The following is a 22,258-nucleotide window of genomic DNA, read 5'->3' as shown; positions in this document are numbered from 1 at the left end:
ACACAAAAAATTAAGAGACCCAAGAAGGGAAAAATGTAGATGGGAATGGGGGTGGTGGATGAGTGTATGTTAAACTTCCCAAACTAGAGATTAAAAGAAAATACCTGTAAATTGAGACTACATCACAGACTTCCATAGCCCGAAGACCTATTTTTTAGCTCACCTTTTCTGTTTTTACTTGATTGAGAGCCCATGGCATTGTATAAGGTAGCTGGTAGGTCAGAGATGGAAAACAGTAAAAACTACTTGTTTCGTGTTTTTAATTGCACTTCCTGTATGTGGAAAAGGTATGATCCTGTGTGTGGGTGGTTGGGAAATCTGTATACTAAGCGTACCGTGTGGGCAAGGTAAGCATAACATGAAGATGTTGCGTGAATCGTGCAAGGTAAGAGACAGCAGACTTGCATTCTGAGCCTGTCTCAGTCACTTACTTGCTCAATGGCCTTGGGTAAGGTTCTTAGTCTGTCAAAAACTGTGATGATGATATGATGAGGCCGTAGTCTAGACAGTCAGGGTAGCTGCTTGGAGCACTGTAGTGAGGAGGAGGAATCTAGGCTAGCTATAGCTTTAGGCTGAGAGGGAATGAGCGCCGTCTTGTAGAGATAGCTTCCATGGGTTTGGGAATGGGAAAATATGGCATACATGAGCAAATTTGGACTAGATGATGTATAACATCCCCTCACAGCATGAGTGTTCTGTGATGCTAGGGCCATCTTCTTCTAGGTTGAAAAAAAAGCGTTAGCAGAACACAGGTGTTAAGAGCAAGAATTCTAGAACCAGACTCCCTGGATTTGAATCCCAGCTACTTGCTTTGTGACCTTGGGCAAGCTTCTCTGTGTTTTAGTGTGCTTTGTCCCTGAAAGCAGGAATTTGTGTCTGTTTTTTTTTTCACTGAGATGTCCCCATGTACCTAAAAAAGTACCCTGAGCATGGTAAGTAGTCTGTAAACATTTGTTCAATAAATAGATGAATGAATAAACAAACCTTGCTTAGGTGGTAGTTTATGAGAATTAGATGAATTAATACATGTAAAGCACTCAAAATAGTGCCAGGCATGGAGAGTGCTCAATAAATTCAAGTGGTTATTATTTTATAATTCATTAGATATAGAATACCAGTATTTTAGATGACTTAGTTTGCATTTTATTTTCTTGTTCCCAGTTCTAAAGATCTATTATGAAAAGCTAGAGCCTGAATGGCTAAGAAAGAAGGAAGGGACTATGTTTATCAATCATATCAGAAATTTATTTTTCCTTTGGCATTTAATAAAATGTTTCATTATTTATGAATTTTCATCAGAATGTTTTGTCTGTAGATAAATGATGCCATATTGCAATCTTGGGACGTGTACTTTCCAAATTTGTTATGGGTTGTATTGACCCTTTCCACTTTTCTCACTCACCCCACCCATGCCCACAAATTATGTTAATACCAAGAGCAGAAATGTCTGAAATGACCAGCTGGGTTCATGGGTGCAATTTGATGCCACAGGACTTAGCAAAGTTAACTGGCCTGTACTTGACTTATGCCTGTAACTTTGGCCTCATTAGCACCACGGTGTTTGTACGTGTTTAACGAGTCCAGACTCATCCACATAAGATCTAATTTCTTGTGTTCCTTCTTGTAATAAATCAAGCTGAAAGCTGATTCCAAGATGCATTAAATGTCTTGAGAGAGTTCACCATAGTTGCAAAACAGTTTAATCTTTGGAATGTCTCTGACTCTCACAAAGAAAACCTAGCCAGACTGAGAGAATGATAAGAAACCTGGCTCTTAGAGTATTTTCTTTCTTCACAAGTTAAATCCCACAGATCTCCCTGGGCCTATTTGGCAATCCATCCACTTTTCCCAGAGCTGTCTTCCCCTGTGTGTGCTTCCCTTCTGCTTGCCCTGTGGACAAATCATGGTTAAGCCATCATGGGATGTCATCAGTGGAACTTCACAAATTAGCTTTAAACTTCATTTTTAAAGAGAAACCATTACTTTAAACTAGATGTATAAAGCAGGTAAAGGCATCTCAGTGCCTGACACACAGTAACCTTTTTCTTTTTTAATGTATGCATAAAGTTTGAGTGGCTGTAGTTGGAAGGGGGTATCCAAGCGCCATGGAGGTGCCTAATCAGTAAGACCAAGCCCCTAGGTTTTTGAGATTACTGTTGAAGGATACTGGTCTAACCCTAGTAATGGACTTGATCTCATAGAGGTAACAGTGGCCCAGCTTATTACATTTGGGCTAGGCCTTGAACCCCTTTCTCCACATTAGTTAAACTGATAATAAGCCCCTGCCTTAAAGACTTTGTGTACTTCCCTAAGTCCCTGATTGATGCTGCTGAGGACCCATTTAAATACTGGAACAACCTGCCTGATTAAATGCTCTATGAGCCAGTCCTAAGTGTACTTGAGTTCACCTATAAATAATACTATAGAATGTTTTGAAAGTATAAAATATTTATGCAGCTTTCCATGACTAGCTTTATTCCCAGACCCTAAGTAGGAGTGTATACTTATATTAGATAACAAGGATTGCAGCTTAGAATGAGAATTGGTATTGCCTAATGTCAAAAGAAAGATTTTTATATCTTCATAATCATTTTCGTCTTTACTGTTATGAAGTCATTAAACAATCCACATTCTTAGATTATTTTTGTTTGTCCATTTTCAAAATATTCAGCTTAACTGGTTTGTACATTTAATTTACTCTTGTTATTGGTAAAATATGATAATACAAAATGGTAAATCAGTGATGAATCCTTGAAACATAAATTTGATATGAGCTTCTTGCTGATCCTGGGGTAAGAATGGTTAGCTAATGTTCACTTTTTTGCAGGGGGCAGATAAGGCTTTTTCTTCTCTAAGTATAGATCTTTTGTATTTATGTGCATAAGTTGACCCTCATTACTTAGAGTGCTTTTCTATGTTCACTTTTTCCATGTTTTTTCATAGAAACTATAGCTGTCTCTTAAAAATCAAGGCAAAATTCTAATCACTGGTACAAACTCTTGAGTATGGAGTCTGTGAGGAGTGTGTGTGTGCACACAGGTGTGTATGTGTGTGTATGAATGCAAAATTAGGACAGTCTCTCTAAAAGAGGATAATCCAAGGAACTTTACCACTAAGGGATTAGCAAGTACAGAATACCTTGGGTAAAAACAAGTTGTCTTGTCAAAGGGACCAAGTGACTGTCTAGAAGATGAGGCATAGGTGAGGAGGTCAGAGAGGTAGGAAAGGATTAGTCCAGTCTAAGGAGTCTTTGTTGGCCCTCTTCATATTGACAGGACTTGGACTCAAACCCAAGAACTAGAGCTAAGAACTCGTGATTGCTTTCTTATGGGACATAGATGTGCTTCTTTCTGTAATATTTTGCTGTTATCTGTAATATCCCTACTGTACTATTGAATACTAGAACTTCTGACTATATTTTTACACCAAGTTAAAACTGGACTTATGAATCCTAAAGTGTGTTTAAGGAATTGTGACTAAACCTGTTGCTATATATGCTGTTTCTTTAGCATCTATATACTTTTGCCATGGAATTGGGTAAAGACTCGCAGTTTTCACTTTCTTTGTGATAACGAGCTTCTTCACGTTTCACAACTTGAGTCAAATGTTGGATATTTAGTAGAATTGACCATGCAAATCTATCTAATACAATATTTATTAATACACCTTTGCAGTTGAAAACACTAATTAGTTGGTTCTCTTGGTGTCACTGAAAAAGCATTATTAATTTTACTTGCCCAGAAAGAAGATAACCCTAGAAGATGTTATTTCTTTAATTCCCCAAAACAAATAGTGCCTTCAGGTTTTGCTAGGCTGTATTCATGGTTTGCCATCCCTTTCCCCCTTCCATTTACAGACTCTGATTATATAGAATTTCATTGACCAGTTAGAAAAAAGCATAAACTAAATACTAAAGAAAATATTTATCTTCTTTTTTAAGAGAGCAAGAAATTACTTAAGTTATTTCATGGTTGGCAAAATCTTAAAGCAAAAAAAAAAAAAGAATAATTTTAATTTTCCAGATGTTTCCTTTAGTCTCTGAACAAATTCAAGCATCCTGTTAATGGATAAAGTGTTCATTTTTATTCTCCTTTAAAGAGCTTTAGATTTTACTCTTAATGAATTTTCTTATTCCCCCTCCCCACACTGCCTTTTTTTTTCCCCCCACAAAGTGCATTATACCACCATGGTTAAATTAACTAGACTTTTAAAAACATTTGTTGGCCCATTTTACAAAGCAAAAGAATAGGCTTAGAAAGGGACAAAAGCCATTTTGTATGTTGTGAAAGTAACCAGCCTTAAAGTTTCCTTTAAATATTCCTATGGTGGAGTATAGAATTGGACCTAATGTCTTCCTTCAGGAGGAAGAGAAATTGAGTAAGAATAGCTGTCCAATTTGCTGTTGCAGTCACAGCAGCCAGGAGGCACCGACTGACTCCATCTCTGCACTGTGTTTGATTGAGAGGGCCGGCCAACACACAGTAGCACACGCAGTCACTCAGGAAGGAGGCTACCTGGCACTCTCTGCTTGGCTTTGCCCATTGAGAATTCCATCTTTGATTTTTCAGTCTGAGAATCCCTGTGTTTCAGGGATGTCGAATGGAAGTACAGCAGGAGTTACTATGTTTTCTATTCTGCAAATACACTGAAGACCATATTAGGCATATTTTAAAGCTATTTATTTGTTCCTCATTTTCCTCGTCTTATTACAGTACCTATGAATCATGTATTTCAGTTACTGGGGAAAAGAGGGAAGAATGTCTTTGCCAAGTACAATTTTCATGGATTTTTTTAACACTCATTTGAAATGGCACATTTTACTTTAAATATCTAGCAAACCTCTTTAAAACTATAGATTTCATATTGCCACACTAGAATTTTTTTTTCCTTGAGGCCACAGTGTTTTATTATGAAAATAGAATAAAAAACTTCAAAAATAAAACGATCTTTTCTAATTTAATGAAAAATTTATTATTTTTTTGTTTTTTTGTGTGAATTATAGGCAACTTGAAAAATAGTTCTTGCAGCTCCCAAGGTGAAGAGACGTATGAGTTACATATGCTTCACGAGGCCCCGGGCTCAAAACTACCATGAGTTAAATACAACTCACATGGCAGTTAATGTGTTAAATGAGGTGGCCCACTGGGTCTGTATTATTACATATTAATGTATGTTTCAAATCTTTACTCAATAAGGTAACTTTTGTGTATTTATAACTTTAACCCTGGGGATTTAAGTAGGAATTTTCTAGCACATGAATCAGCAATTTAACTGGGCTGTAGAAAACTCTGAAAGAATGAACATTTCATTCCTACTCTTCTAGGCCTTTTATCATGTGAAATCACAAGTCAGGGACCTGACAATGAAATCCTTTTTGTATCTGGATTTAAAAGGCTTTAAAAGTTGAACTTTATGCTCTTTACAGTTGTATATGCATTATAGGTGCCAAGTAAATTTAAAGGCAAGGTCATGGTCTTTGTTATTGCTAGTAAAGAGAGATTTACTATCTGAAATTGTCCCATTCCAGCAATGATTTCACCAACTCATGTGAGGATTATTTTATGTATTAAAACTAAAGATCACAAATGTTTAGAGCATAGATCTATGCCTTCACATGCATAAACTTAGAGTGCCATGTGTGGGAATTTATTGGCATGTGTTCATAGGAAAGAAGTGATCACAATTTTAATGCACAGTGTTATATGTCAGTAAACATATTTGTATCATTCGTTTAGCCAAATGTATATCAGGTACTTACTGTGCTTAGCATACCATTAGGAACTAGGAAGGCAAAAGTCAGTAAGAAACATGCCTGTCCTTAGGAAAGTTATGACCTGATATGTAACCAGCAGAAGAGACAGTACAACAATTAATGCAACAGAAATAGGCCTGGGGGTGTAGGTGGGGTATCAAAGTAGTCTCGAAGAGGAAGTTTCTTTCCATTGAGGTGACATCTGTGGAGACCTGAATTGTCTGGGAGAAACTTTGAGTGAAGGAAACATTCGTGGCAGGAGGAAAGACAAAAGTAAAGGCACTGGTAAAGTGGTACTACTCTGGGCTTCCTTCTCTCCTACCAGATTTGCAATTTTTAAGATTATAAACTATTGGGTTTTCTGGCTATTAATCCAGTGGAATTCTGCATTTATGAATTACATTTTAAAAGCCAGGTTTCAATTAATTAGTTCAAATTATTACCCACCAAAATGACAGTGTTCTGTATTTTTGTTGCAGAAATGCATGTTAACATGGGAGCACACAGTATAAGCTAGGGCCATTCAATGTAATAATGTAATAGTGTTTTCAGCTAATCTGTACCCTCTCTTAGACTCTGTGTTATGAGTTCTAACATGCTGTTATTTTAAGGGTAAAGAAAGAAGGAACTGGATAAAGATGAAAAGGGGAGAGAATGCAAGTTGAATTTTAAAATAAAAGAGATAAAGTTAAATTTTTAGGTGTTTCCACAGGTCTTTTGGATGAAGCTATTTTGCCTTATCTGTGCCAAATTTAGGAGCAATAGCTTCCAAACAATAACTCTGCTTTTTCATAATCACTTCTTTAATTGGAATAAGTGAATGTATGCATTTATATATTTTGTTTTAAAGAAAAACTTGTTGGTAACCCTATATATGTGTGTGTTTACTTTCTTGACCACAGCTTCTGAGGAAAAGGCACATAGGAAATGACATCGTAACCATCGTCTTCCAAGAGCCTGGGGCACTTCCTTTTACTCCAAAAAGCATCCGGTCTCATTTTCAGCATGTCTTTGTCATAGTCAAAGTGCATAATCCATGTACTGAAAATGTGTGTTATAGGTGAGTCAGTAATCCCTGATTTATCGTTCTCTCAGCTTTATTTCATTAAAATGTCTACCAAAATATCTCTGTCTTCCAATGATTATTTCTAACTTCATAATTTTCTAATTACTCAGCCACTTTCTATAAGAAATAATTGCCTTTTTCCCATTTTGCCCCCTTGAAAAAGTGAAATGCCCAGCAGTTCAAAATGGTAGATTACACATTTCCTCTGTTTTTCCCATAAAAACTGTATCCAGCCCCTGCCAGAACCAATAGTTGAATGAGTATCAGCCTTTGAGTTGGATGGTGTCGTCATTTAAGTTCTTTAGGAGAAGTATTGTGGCAGTAAAGTATTTCTTTTCATCAAAGATCTTGGAAACAATACCACAGGGCTGCTGAAACTAGCAGTGGACACTTGCTTTGGTGACTTCGAAAGGCCATGTGTGCGCCTTGGAATTCTGAGGCTATTTCTGACAAGGCCTACTTTTAGTCTTTACCCCTACTCTTGGATTCTGTCTTAGAAAACAGCTGTAATGGTCATACTGTGTGGGGGATTGCTAAGAGACTGGGCCTTTGACCCGAATTTGAATCCACCTTTACTGCTTATCACAGGGCTTTGTGTAAGTTATTTTTGTTAGCCTTAAATTCCTTGTCTTAAAATTAAGGATAATAGTACCTACTTAAAAATGTGGTTATGAAGAAAAATAGCTTAAATTATGGAAAACACCTATTTAAACTTCCTGGCATTCATCCAAGGTTATTTTCCTTTATAATCTTAAGTAGTAGTTGTGAATTCAGCTTCCCACTGGATTTAGGTATGGGACATGAATATTCGTTGTGAGGGCATGGTGGACCCTTAAAGATTGCAGAGCTTACCCCTTAAAGGCAAAAGAGAAACTAGTCTGTATGTGAGATGCTGCCAGTTTATATTCTACCCAACGTCCAACCCCATCTTAGGAGAACAGAGTCTGCCAGCCGTGGTTCTTAACCTGAATTTTGCCTGCTGGTAAGCTTATTAAACATAGGGAGTCTCTGGACCCACTGTGTGATGTACTAATGTAATAGACCTGCAGTGGGTCCCAGCATTCCTCTCATGCCATTCTTATACAAATCTGGGTTTAACGCCACTAGCCTAAAAGCTCAGACCCTACTTTAAATAAATGATATTTGAAGAAATCTAGTATCTATTCTGCACAAATGATATGCTTAAAATAGATAGTATTGGTACAAACATGTTGAGTTGGCTTTTGTCTCTGGGATCTCACCCAATGAAAGGTAATTATGAAGAATAAAATGAACCTTCCTAATGGGTTGGAAACTTAAGCCTAGAGCTTTATTGTATTTGGTATTATTTTATTGGCTGCTATTTTTAGGTAAAATCAAGTACTTTTAATTATTTTCCTTCTTTGTGTTTATATCATGAAATGGTTCACTAGTATCCAAATTCATAAAGATAAATTATATCTATTCATTTTTATTTCTTTTAGGTTTTCTGGTTTTAATTAAGTTACTGGGGGAAGAATGTTGAAACCAGTATAGATCTTACATATAAACAAAGTACATCACATTATTTTTTCTCTGATAAAAGATAGCTTATGCAAATCGTTCGGAGATAGAGTCATTGGTTTTTAAGAAAGCACATTGTTATCACTAAGTTAATATTTACTAATGAGAGTCAAGTGTAAAGTCTGTAGAGTGCCTCACATTTTTGTAAGTGCCTCATCAACTTCATTGATGTTACTTAAAAACATCACTAGTATTCCTTAAAGAATGAATAATAATAATAATCTTTAGGAATCCTGTGGTCTTACCCTGAGGCCTGACAGGATTAAGTAACTAGCTCTAAGCACTCAGTAGTAGAGCTGGATGCCATGAGGGTTCCTAAGTCCAAAGTATGCTTCTTATCAATTTCTTTATTGCCTTTTGACCACCAGGCTTTACTAAAACCTTTTCATGTACATATTTTTATTTTTACTTTTGGTAGAGGGGTCTTGTATATCTAAAGCATTTAATAAATGCTATCAGGTTGTTTGGGTAAAATAAGGAATTCCGGTACACATTCTCATTTCATCACATTGGGGATACCAAAGAGTATTCCTTCTAATTTGAACTCTACTGAAAGAATTAAGGGTCATATAAATTTTTGTAACCAGTGATCTCTATTTTATCTCTATGCCCAGAATATCATAGCAATCATGAAATAGCCATGATTAATTCTGCTGCTTCTCTAGTACAACTTTGAGACACAGGGTTTCAGTTTATTGAACAGGAATATAGCATACATTGTGGAGAAAATCTTTAATTAGATATTAGGGTCTATAATTTGGTCCAAAACGAATTGCCCTTTTAAAAGTTAGAGTCATTGTGCCTCCCTCTGTCCACTGTGTAATACCACAGTGAGAGCCATCTTTGAGCATGTTTAGATGTAAGAAATTTCCCGACATTTTAGCCTAAGGGCATGCAAGCTGCAGTTAGAGAGTAACACAAGATCCACAGAATGTAAAATGTGTAATGTAAAAAAATAAAAAGTCCTTCAAAGCTCTGGTCCCCAATCCCTGGGCCTCGGCCTGGTACTGGTCTGTGGCCTGTGAGGAACCGGGCCACACATCACCACTTGAGCTCCACTTGCCCCCTTTCCCCTCTCCCCCACTGCTTCCACCAGCCCATGAAAAAATTGTTTTCCGTGAAACTTAGGAACCTTGGCCACACACAGCATGAGGTGAGCAGTAAGCAAGTGAGTGAAACTTCATCTGTATTTACAGCCACGCGCCATTGCTCACATCACTGCCTGAGCTCTGCTCCGCCAGACCCCCATCTATGGAAAAATTATCTTCCATGAAACCTGTCCATGGGGCCAAAAAGGTTGGGGACTGCTGCTTCAAAGTGTCAAATGAAATTTGGCCTTCTCAGCATTCCATGGGTAAAATACTGCTTGGAGGTTGGGCATGGTGGCTCATGCCTATAATCCCAGTACTGTGGGAAGCTGAGGCAGAAGGATCGCTTGAGGCCAGGAGTTCAAGACCAGTGTGGGCAACATAGCAAGACCCCATCTCTACAAAAGAATAAGAAAAATTAGTCTTCCATACCAGGGAAGACCCCTTTACAGCCAGTCATCCGTCTTGCTGCTATATGTGATTAACTCCACTAAAGAGTGTGCATGTTAGGCACAGGTGAGAGATAACCAGAGCCTGTGATCTTTTTACAGTCTAACAACCACATTTCAGAAGAGGAGTTTGCATCTTACAGAACAAATTTGGACAGAATGTTTTCATGTCAAGATTTTCTGCAGTGATTAAAACAAAGCGAAGATTGCTTCCTTTCATTACTCCAACATAGCAGATATCTGTCTGGGCAGATGTGGGACTAGTACAAATTCTTGGTCTGTAGTAGCTACTCAGTAATTAAGGAGCAGATGCTCATGATGCTGTGGGATTCATTCACTTGCTTACTCATCTTAATCATTCCTTTGTTAATTCATTGATTGACTATAATTTATCTTATTCAGAAAAGGACTTGAGACAACTAAAGCAGCTGTCTGATGTTAGGAGAGCATTATTGGTTTTGATAGATTAAGATGGTGGTTACCAGTATACATTTGATCATTTCAGGACCTGGGATCTCTGCAAACTTTACTCCCATAAAGCCTTTAGATTTTTTTAAATGTGATGAAGTAGAGTGAGCATTTTCTTAAAAATATTGACACTTAAAAATTTTGGCCCTGTAAGTATGGTCATTCTGTCCTATGTCATTGAGATTCCATGAAGCCAACTGGGGCTAAATGCACTTTGGCTGGAAGCATTATTGTCTTTTTCAGTGATAACTAGCCCCACAGAGTTAGGGAGCCACCCTGGTGCCATCTAAAACTCACCCTGCATGCTGTGGATCCATTACCCCTGCATTTGCTAGCACTGCCATACAGATACCAGAGCCTGGGTGGCTTAGACAGCAGACAGTTATTTTATCATAAATAAGACAAAGATGTCCTTTCTCTTGGAGGCTCGAAGTCTAAGATAAAGATGTTGGTGGGGTTGGTTTCTCCAGTAGCTTCTCTCCTTGGCTTACAGATGGCTGTCTTCTCCCTCTGCCTTCATGTGGCTTTCCTCTATGTGCATGTATCCCTGGTATCTGTTTTCCCAAATTTCCTTGTCTTATAAAAACACCAGTTAGTTGGTTTAGGGACCACACCAAAGGCCTTATTTTAACTTAATCACTTCTTTAAAGGCTCTATCTCCAGATATAGGCACATTTCCAGGTACTACGGGTTATGACTTCAACATGTGGATTTTGACAGGAACAGAATTCAGCTCATGATACCTCCTGTCTACTAACTTTAAAACATTTTTCTTAAAAAGATCCTCCTTGGTATCAAGAAATTAGAAGAGCACAAACCTATGAAATAGACCAGTTAAGTTGAAAGTGTGGGTATATGCCAAATTTTAGAAAGTAAATATTATGATATCATAGCCCATCTCATTTTGTTTCTCTTTTTTCTTCCATAGTGTTGGAGTTTCTAGATCAAAAGACGTGCCACCATTTGGTCCACCAATTCCCAAAGGTGTAACTTTTCCAAAGTCAGCAGTGTTTCGGGACTTCCTTTTAGCCAAAGTAATCAATGCAGAAAATGCAGCCCATAAATCAGAAAAGTTTCGAGCAATGGCCACTCGAACGAGGCAAGAGTACTTGAAAGATCTGGCAGAGAACTTTGTCACAACTGCCACTGTGGATACCTCTGTGAAGTTCAGCTTCATTACACTGGGTGCAAAGAAAAAGGAGAAGGTAAAGCCAAGGAAGGATGCCCATTTGTTCAGCATTGGAGCAATCATGTGGCACGTGATCGCACGGGACTTCGGCCAGTCTGCTGACATTGAATGTCTTCTTGGAATTTCCAATGAGTTCATAATGCTGATTGAAAAGGATTCCAAGAATGTTGTATTTAACTGTTCCTGCAGGGATGTTATTGGGTGGACATCTGGATTAATGAGTATCAAAGTGTTTTATGAAAGAGGAGAATGTATCCTTCTGTCCTCAGTGGATAACTGTGCCGAAGACATAAGGGAAATTGTCCAGCGATTAGTAGTAAGTACATGTTTTATATTTTCTACCATCCTTAAGTCTTCAATCCCAGATTCATAATAGCTTCCCATAAGGAAATCCCATCATGATTGCAGCACTTAAAGAATGAATTACTATTTCTTAGGGATACAGAGCTTAATTTCAAATGTTGAGGTTTTGTGAGGAGTTACTAAATACACAAATGGTGGAGAACCATCCTTCATAAATTTTATCGGAAAAGTCAATTTCCAAGAGACAACATTGGGATATATTTTTATAATATTTGAAAGAAAAACAGAATTGTGTAGACTAGATATTATGTCCAACGGTAGAGACTGAGATGACAGGCCTGCCCAGTGGGTAATTAATGGGTACACAACTGCTGTTCATTATGAATGATGAATCCTATTGGCAGCTTCAACTTGTGCATGTTTATACAGCAGATATTTTTATTTAATCAGCCAGATTAAATATATTATTAATCTTCTAGCCGCAATTTCTTAAGGAGGTCTTGTAGCCATTAAGTTAAAAAAAATCAGATTCTTTTTAAAATGTGATTTTTTTTTTTTTAGTCAAAACCACTGAGTTATGTCCATGGTGTTTAATAGTTATATTTCTGATCTCAATTTTAAAGTAAGATTCAGATTTTAGTTTAGATATATATAGTAGAGTAATAAGAATAAATCAAACTATTTCCAGTTTTTATTGTTTTTAGTGGTATAAGAAGATACTATGCTTTGACAATCGACTTTATCATGTATAAATATTCCTCCAAGGGCGATGTATTTTTTGTGTGTTATTAGGAAAGATTTAGTCAACTATGGATCATGAAAAAAGGAGAAATTATATCCATTTCTTGCCCCATTTCCTTCTAGCAAATATAAGTCTGTCTTTTGGCATTAGAGACCATGTATAAGAAAGCACAAAATCAGATCAGTGCCTGCTGGTCTTAGAAAAATAATTTCATCATTTGCAGAGACTATTTAAAGTGTATTCAACAGTATTAGGTATATATGTACAAACCTAGACTAGCATTTGGGGATGATTAAGTATGTAATTAATTTATATGTCTAGAGAATTGAGTCTTCATTTATATTGTGAGTCTCAGGATACATTGTCCTTTTTGGTAATTGCAAATATTTCTTTTTAGCATATCCGCTGAGTCATCATAATCTGTGCTTCCAAAAATACAGCAGAAACAAATGCCACTTAGCTAACCACCAAAATATACTTTCCATGGGTATTTACACATGGGCTCTCATACATTCGCTATTCCATGGACCCCATCCTACTATTTTTCTAGAAGAGTGTATTATTAATGTGAGTTAAGGTGCCTAATGTCAGGAACATATTGTGGGAAATATATTCTGCAAGTCTAGGATGACTTGCAGCATGAGACACTAGAGGTAAGCCAACCCAAAGACTATCGAGACAATTCCATCATAAGGGTTGGTAGAGGGCAGCCACAACCGAAATGAGAAGAGAAAGGAAGATGCAGTTATAGTAGAGATGCTGGGAATGAGTGCCTGTTTGGCTGATGATAAACCCGGTGTCCATTCTCAGGTCATAGGAAATGGAACTAAAGTGTCTGTTATGCAGATTAGGATTCAGGAAGGGAAATGATAGTTTATACCAAGAAGGCCAGGCAGGACTGGCTTCATGGATGTGCAACCTGCACCATTGCACAGGGGCCCTCTTTCAGAAGCTCCCGTGCTTGGTTGAACTTTCTGCTGTTGCCATCTTGAAATTCTTAATAATTTTTGAATGAGGGGCCCTGCATTTTTATTTTATATGGGCTCTACAAATTCTGTAGCCAGTCCTGGGTATATGGCTAGGAGGCCCCTATTTTCATGTGATAATTGAGTCAGAAGAAGTATGTGAGGAATCCAAATAAATGGAAAACTTAGTCCTTCAGACTTTGGGGATGAAAGAAGCAAGGAACAGAGGGGATAACGAAATAGCAAGAAGTGGAAGTAGAGGAGGTTACGGGTGGACGGAGGAATAAGCAGAAGAGCCAGAGTCAGGAGTACTCTTCAGTGTAACAGAGATGTGAAATTTCACCCTACAGTTGCATTGATATTTGAAAGAAGGCAGGGCATATGTTATATGTAGCACTTTGGTAGGGTGGCTTAGAACAGAGTTGAAAAAGAAGTGAAGAAAAACTTTATATTTATTGTACATATTACAAAAGTACTTTTTCAGCAGTTTTAAATTAATTCAGTTCATAACTTTGGAAACTTCAATCTTTCAAAACTTCACCACTGACTAAAACCAGCAATCCCTTTCCCTGTTTTGCTGAGTCCCAGACTGGACTGTCATGCCTGTCTGGGAGAAGCTGATTGGCACTGTGTGCCTTTGTGGTAACCATGGAAACATCAGACACTGTGGTGATAACGCAGAACCAGCCCCAGTGTCACAGCTGTACTTACTGTCATGGGTCTCATTAAATAGGTATCTGTGTATTCAGAGCATGCTTCATGGAAATGGGGCATTCATTAAACTGAAATTTCATACATTGCCCCTGGGCTTTTGAGGATAAGAATATGGTACCTCCCAACTTGAAATTTCCCACAAATAAGTGATGTCGTAGTCATCAAATGATACTTAATGAGCCTGTGTTTTTCTTTCATTGCCTGTAAACTATACTCAGTAAGCACTTTTGAGGGTTTTAGTGCACCGAGTGGGATGCGAACCACCTTTCTTCTTTCCTGTTCCTTTTCGTGGTACTGTTGTAGACTCTTCCCTTTGGGGAAAGGCACATGTGCTGGAGCTTCCGCTGCTTGGACTCGCCTTTGGCCCCCAGGGCACGGACCCAGTAGAGGAGAGGCAGCTCTTGGGCACAGAGGGTCCCTCTGCCACCTGCCAGAGCACCATCCTGCACACTTACCTTGTTAACAGATGGCCAGGGAGTCTGGCTAGGCTGCCCCCACTGTTGATCTTGAGTAGTACCCACCACCCCAGCAAGCATGGAGAGGGTCCCTAGGGGACGGGACCTCCACAATATGTCCCCAGGGCTAGTGCACAGAGAACATTTAGAGTTTTCTTCACACTTTCTGACTTTCTGCTGTTGCCCTTCCTGAACCTAGGGGTGGGCCACTAAGTGTTAGCTTGGAAGTGCTTTGGGCCTTTTTTTTTTTTCTTTTTGAGATGAATTAAATTGTCTAATAGATTTTAGTGCTTAGTGGTAGAAACTTGCAATAATTTCCAAATTCTTCACATTTTTTTTCTGTAGCTATAATCCATGTAGAAGAATGGAATTTATATGCTTAAGGGCCAAGTTAATTGACATAAGAAAGGAGAGGAGGGAATTATCAAAATCCATCTGAAGTTCCCAATGTCTGGGTCAGTGGCATCTAAAAAAAGCAGGACACCTGTATCAGGAATATAAATATGCCTTTGGAGATTGAAACCATTGTTGTAATTTTGTTATTTTCTTTGCACTTGATGCCAAGGTCAATTGTGGTAATTCTTTGCTGGACAGTTTGAGGGAAAGGCAGAGAGAGAGAGGCAAAGGCACTCTCTAGGCTGCGAGGACCAGGGGGAGAGGATCTGGTGCGGAGGCCTGTATGTGCACCTTTGACAGGGCCCTGCAGTGTCCTAGGCAGGGAGGGCATCTCTAACAGTCACTTTCTCTCTCAGATAGTGACAAGAGGCTGCGAGACTGTGGAAATGACCCTGAGGAGGAATGGGCTGGGCCAGCTCGGCTTCCATGTGAATTTTGAAGGAATTGTAGCGGATGTGGAACCTTTTGGCTTTGCCTGGAAGGCTGGCCTTCGCCAAGGGAGTCGCCTGGTGGAGATCTGCAAAGTGGCCGTGGCCACTCTGACCCACGAGCAGATGATTGACCTGCTCCGGACTTCTGTGACTGTGAAGGTGGTCATCATCCAGCCCCACGATGATGGCTCGCCCCGCAGGTAAGGCGTGGGAGGCCCAAGCAGTGCTCACTCCTCTTTGGCTGTCCTAATTGCTCTTGCAAGGTCCTTAGAAAATGTAGTCAAGTGCATCTCCAGGCAGTATTGTTGGGATGTCAGCCGTTAGATCAATTGAAAAGAGCTCTAAAAAGTTACTGGCATGTAGTCTATGATAAATTATTTTCTAAGAAACTTGATATATAAAAGCTGAGCTATTCTAAACTAAGGGCATACCTGCTTAGTTCACCTGGACCAGTAAGATAATCTAAGAGGAAATATTATCACAGCTAAGCCTCTTGCAAATGAAATACTTTACACAACTAGAATTTCTTTCCATAACATGAAGTCATTATTAACAAGACATTTAAGAGATAAATACTATTATCTGTGAAGGAATATTGGAACACCAGATTTATTCTGTGTGGTGACTACTCCATTCTACAAATTGAAGCTTGAGAGGTTTTGAACTGGATCAGGGCATTGTCATAACCTGTCAGGAAAGACATGAAGAGAAATGGCTACACGTGGAAAGCTGAGAGGTGGATAGGTGGAGGGTAGGGATGGGAATGGAATTAGAAAGCAGTATTGTTCCATTTCCAATAGAAAATAACCATGCCCAACATCAGGAAAGATACAAGGCCAGAAGAATGAATGCTCATGGAGAAGGAGCCATCCATTCAAGCTGTGGCCTACCACTTGTGGAGTAGCATGTGTGTCTAGAGCACAGTCTCTCTATCTTCATCCCAAATGGAGTTCCTACAGACAGCCTAAGAGCTCTGGCTTTGGAGGGATAAAGTGTGCTTGGAATCCAGGCATTTGCTTTGTGGTCTTGAGTAATTCACATACTCTCTCCAAGCCTCACTTACTCTCTCTAAGGCAAAGATTATAGTATTAGTATTACCTATCTCCTGTGGTTTGTATGAAGATTAAATAAGATGATATTTACAATGCACTTAGAACCTTCTAGCATAATCCATACCCCACACATTATAGTTTTCAATAAAGAAAACTTTAGGATATTCATTTTCATTTCTTTCATATTAAAAAAGAAATTCTTATCCAAAGATAGCAGGATTACTGTGTCCACTTTTTAAAAAGGTTTTTCTTTCTTAGGTTTTTCTTTCTCCATCCTTCAAACCAGTAGCACTTTCTACAATGATACGTTCTGTATCTGTCCTATCCAAAACAGTAGCTATGAGCCACATGTGGCTATCACATACTTGAAATCTGGTACAAGGGAGGACATGGATTTTTCATTTTAATTGATTTAGATTTAATTAGCTGCATGTGGCTAGTGGCTGCCATGTTGGAGGAATCAGTCTTATATCATTTTCCTCTATGGTCAATAAGCAAAAGTTTCCAAGAGTCTGTTTCTATTCCTTAACTTGCCATTTGTTCCCAGCCTGACTTTCTATGGCCCTATTTCCTGTATTTGTTCAATATGTTTATAAAATAAAAGTTTATCCTCTTTATAGTGTCAGTCCCATGTCAAGATGTTTCTTGTTGCCTTGCCTGATTCTGTCCTGTTAAATCTGTCTGCTCTCCAAGAATCCCCATGAATCACACATAGTAGTAGGAGTCCAAAGAAAATAAAGACGAAAAACTACTTTATTAAAAATGAGAGTTGGCATTAACAAAAGGCAAATTCTTTAGGCCTTGGAAGCTAAAATATTGTATCTTTTATAGTAAATTTCAAGCCAATTAGAAATTTTTCCATATAGTCAGCTTTCTGTCTTGGTAGAAATACAGATTTGTAACTCTTACGGTGAGACCCAAGTCTTCTGTGTGTCTTAGAGGCTGATTACTACCATAGAATTGGACAAAAATGTTACTGTGTTCTTCCTTTGGATTAAAAAAATAACACTTCTTGCCTATTTTTAGTTTTGGTCTGTTGTTCAGTGAGAAACTTTTAAAGCTTTCAGGAGATCTCGTTAATAAAAGTGGTTAAGTTATCATTATGTTTGGTATTTAGAACATATGATTAGAAGAATAGAATTTCCTAAGAAATAGTAGGTTGTTTTGTAGGTAAAACAAATAAACAAAACTACAACTTAAAAGTTCCAGCAGCTGTTATCTTTTGATCCAAGGACATGTTTTTCTTCTAAGAAGTCAGTTATCTGCCTTGGTCTGCACATAATTAATTCTTTGTTTTAAATGCAAATTCTCTTATTGAAACTAGTCAAGATATTTATTTAGAGATTTTGCCCTTGCTTTCTTGGAGTCTCATTAATGTCATTCCCTAAAGATACAGATTTTTTTTCCTCCCAATTAATCTGTAATAACTGTCTTCTATATTTTAACGTTAGCCGGAAGGATTCGAATTATATTTGCTTAGTAGCAACACTCCAAAATAGGCACACCCATCACCCACATTTCTGCATGTCATTGAAGGTTTTAAGCCTAGCATGTATCATTTAAAACTCTTTTAATTCAGTTTTCCAATTTTCTGTGAATCTGAATTTTTAAATTTTTTAATCCATATTTTTGTTAGTTTGGGATTTGTTTTCTGCCTGCGACTATCTGGGTGCCCTGATAAAAGTATGCACTGTCATCAGACAGCCTCCCATAACCAGACGTTACCCTTGCAATGCCAGCCCTTTGCTTTAGACTGCAGTGTGAGTAGGAAATGTCATTTTCAGTTTCATCCTTGCACTCATCATGTGTAGCCTTCTGCATTATTAGATTTGTTAAGAAACTGCAGAAAAAGGGCTAAAGGGGAAATGAATAGCACTTGACTCATTTTAAAAATTAAAATACAAACCCTTTAAACTAAACATCCTTCAGTATCATTAACCCTACAGCAAAATATACAAAGATTTGCCTCAAGCTGAAGCTACACATTTGATTTGTGGCATGGAAAATTACCTGTTTCTTCCTTCACAAATTGGCTCTTAGTGCTTGTCAGAGAAAAAAAAAAATCATTTAAATGGACATGTGTATGCATGTGTGTTTTTGTGTGTATATGTATATATACATATAAAATTTTTTCTTTTAAATCATATTTAACATAAGTACCACAGGACTACAAAAATAGTCAAATTAACGAATTATATATTTTAGTCTTCATAAACACTGTGAAAAATGCTTCATTTTTGCCAGTTATCATCTCAATATTCATTCTACAAGGTATCAGGGAGAAAATCATTTGACTCGGAGCCCAGCTGCTTCTGTGGGCAGCATGTCAGAAGGCCTGTCACTTAATAGAGTGGCTTCTGTTGTTCTCAGGTCAGAAGGCGTTTGGTTCCGACTCAGAAGCTGCTGGATTAAATAAAGTCTTTAGTAGGGAAAGTATTTATGTTGAATCAAAAGCCACTAGGGTTTTGAAGTTCTGCTCTCCAGCCTAAGGGTGATGACAGTATAGCTGTCCCTCAGCTTGAAAGGAAGGCAGAGCCATTTTTAGTTTTCCTCATGGAGTTCCAGGGAACAACAAGCAGGGAGGAGTCCCCCTTTGGGAATGCTTATTAACTGATCTCGTGCTGAGATGTATCCTGGAGTGAATTTATATACATCAGGAATGAGTGGCAAGAGGCAGTTTGGGAATAGCACTCTTCAAGTGGAAATGAGGTTTTAAAGGGAGTTGGTGTTCCCCACGCAGGCAGTCTCTGTGGCAAAGATGAAGAGTTGCAGTTGCTGGAGATGCTTAATTAAGAGCTTTCTTGTTTTTGCAAGGGGTGGTTTACAGCCCCTAGGATGGCCCCAGCCTCTAGCCTTCAAAGGTGACTGACATTCTATTAGTGTCATTTAAGGAAAGCATATCAACCTAAAAGGCTGATGTAAAGGAAGTAACAACTCATCAGAATTATGCATGAGTTGTTACACAATGTGAGTGAATTTAGTAAATATGTCCAATAAAAATGGAAATGAAGTTCCTTGCTGCGATGCATCTGTTTTGTGTGATTTTTCATACTTTGTTGGCATACTGTCCAAGACATTCTTCTATATAACCCAAACAGTAGAAATTTCCTCATGTTATCATGAGTCTAAATTATTATTTTCTCATCATGCTATAAAATTAAAACTTTTATGTTCTTCTCTTGTTTTGCTGTCTGCCTGACTGTTCAAGTCCCTGAAGTACACAGGGAGGAAGATATGGAAATAGAAATAAGAAGGAAACTCATATCAGTTTAGAGATAGATAGATAGATAGATAGATAGATAGATAGATAGATAGATAGATATAGATATAAATGGTGAGTTGAAATCTGGACTAAAGCTTTTATGTTAGAGTTTTAATTAGAATTTTTTATATGGATAATAAAAATTAGTCATATCTGATCTGATATTATCTTATGACCCCACCAGTAATGAATTTTAATGTAAAAACTATACATTAAAGGTTTTAATTACAATACATTACATACAATACATTGAGGTTGTAAAAGCAACCTAAAATACACTCACTATTCTGAGTCCTTTGCCAGTTCCTCCAGTCTAATGTTCAGATTATTCTCTCACTCCCTGAAGTAAGAACATAGGATGACAGAATGTAAGGTAGATGGCCTTGTGTTCACTCATTCAGTCAGTCTCTCTTAACTGGTGTGTACCAGAAACTGTGCTGGGCACTAGGGCTATTAAAATGGACAGGACGGATGTAATCTTGACTTTTTTGGACTCTTTTTAGTTTTTCTGGTCTTCTAAAATAGAGTACTTCCTATTCATATTTTGGCTTTTTAAAAGTGGTTTTCTCAAACTGTAACAATAACTTATTACTTAATAAGTGTCTCAAACTTAGTGCAGAAAATGCTGTCACCCTCTCCAGTTCATAACCTATACTTCAGTGCCCATGGTCCTTTGCATTTTGAATGTTGGAATGTTACCATCACTGTCACAGAAATGCAAAAGGTGACAGTAAAGCATGAGGATTCTGTTAGTTAGGTCAGCAACCAACTCATACTTGACAAGTTACACCATGGCTACGATAATGGACAGCCATTAGATGTTCTCCCTTACAGGAATATGTTCATCAAAAATCGGCCATCAGGTAGCTATTGAGAATCTTCTCTATATAATTTTGAAGTATTATAATGCAATAAAATGTTATTACTGCTGTCGAGCTTTCTAAGAAAAAGGGAGGAAGCAGTTGGTTTCAGCAAGAACTTTCTGAGCCTCTGTTCATTGTTGTGCTAGGTACTAAGCATACAAAGACATAGTCTGCCCCTGTGTCTGTGACTAGTGAGGAAGGAAAGGGAGGGAGGGAAGCTGGTGATTATTCAATGCCAGACAACCTCACTTGCAATTTTGTCTGATATACACCTTTTTCTCCGAGGGCTTGGTCAAGTGGATTTATGCTCTAAATGTCCCCTTTTCTACCTATAGTCTACGTGTCTATTTCTATCTGTAAATTAAAGAAATGTGTTAAAAAGCAAATTAGTATTTTATTTAGTGCCTATTTTATGTATGGCACCACCCTAACCTTTACAGTAAGTTATACTATGTGGTTATGTCCCTGTTGGAAGCTTTTGATTTTTTATGTACCAGAAAGAGTTTGTGATTCAAGTGAATGAGCATCAATTACCCCTGTCACCTTGTTGGATGATTTGGAGAGTCTTTTAGCTATTAGCAGGCTATTAGCATAACAGACATTAAAATGATTAAAATATTGGTGATTACTTTAATCCCTAGAGCTATAAAAGGGTTCTTTTACAAAGTGCATAATATAGGGAAAGCATTTAATTTATTTGAGGGAATCTGCTTTTATTTCCAAAGATTCTTTTAGCTTCTAGTGGAAAATAGGACATAATGTGGGCTGCATTAATTGATGGTTTTCTTAAAAAAAAAAAACAGTAATAATAACAGCCATGTGTTTTGGAAAGAGCACTGAACTTCGACTCAGGTCAAAGGACCTGAGTTCCAGTGTGAACCCTGTCTGTAATTAGCTATATTATCTTTCCAATCTTTCTGACCCTTCTGAAAAATTGAGATTTTCTTCTTACCTCAAAATTTTTGTGAAAATCAAATGTTGTATGGGGATAACCTTAAAGTGCTATACAAGGTAGGTTGACAGCTTGAAAATAAAACATAACATTGCAGTATATGGTAAGACTTTTCATTAGGTTATTGGGCTTAGCTAAAGATTCTGTATGATGCAACCAAGTAAAGTAAAACCAATAGGCCAGGAGTCCCCAACCTATGGTGAGTTGTATAATTATTTCATTGTATATTACAATGTAATAATAATAGAAATGAAGTACCTAGTAAATGTAATACAGTGAATCATCCCAAAACCATCCTTCCTGTCTCTAGTCTGTGGAAAAATTGTCTTCCATGAAAACGGTCCCTGGTGCCAAAAGAGTTGGGGACCACTGTGCAATTTCAGAGTGTGGTAATTGAGAGTTACAGTCGTGTGGTTAGATTAAGCTGTGGATGCACAATCTGTGGTTTACCTGGTCTAGCTAATCCCCCCCCCTTTTTTTGATAAGAATATGAGTTATTCCTTTAAACTTTCTCAGTTTTCTGGGTTTTTGGTTTTGTTGTGTCACACATCATTCCCCTAGGACTTTTG

At 37.8% G+C, this 22,258-nt stretch overlaps 1 protein-coding gene across 3 annotated transcripts in view; it reads left to right on the top strand.

Annotated features, from left to right (window-relative positions):
• The window catches only part of SIPA1L2 (signal induced proliferation associated 1 like 2), a 210,985-nt gene that overhangs the window by 135,487 nt on the left and 53,240 nt on the right, over positions 1-22,258 (top strand). For all 3 annotated transcript variants that reach the window (XM_075995464.1, XM_075995463.1, XM_075995462.1), the window contains 3 exons: positions 6,655-6,812; positions 11,294-11,870; positions 15,486-15,760. In XM_075995464.1, the coding sequence (XP_075851579.1) occupies positions 6,655-6,812; positions 11,294-11,870; positions 15,486-15,760 (1,010 nt within the window). The remainder of the gene's footprint in view (positions 1-6,654; positions 6,813-11,293; positions 11,871-15,485; positions 15,761-22,258) is intronic.

This window comes from Microcebus murinus, chromosome 19 (genome assembly GCF_040939455.1).
Source record: "Microcebus murinus isolate Inina chromosome 19, M.murinus_Inina_mat1.0, whole genome shotgun sequence".
NCBI classification, from domain to species: Eukaryota; Metazoa; Chordata; class Mammalia; order Primates; family Cheirogaleidae; genus Microcebus; species Microcebus murinus.
This window is presented reverse-complemented; position numbering and strand designations above follow the sequence as displayed.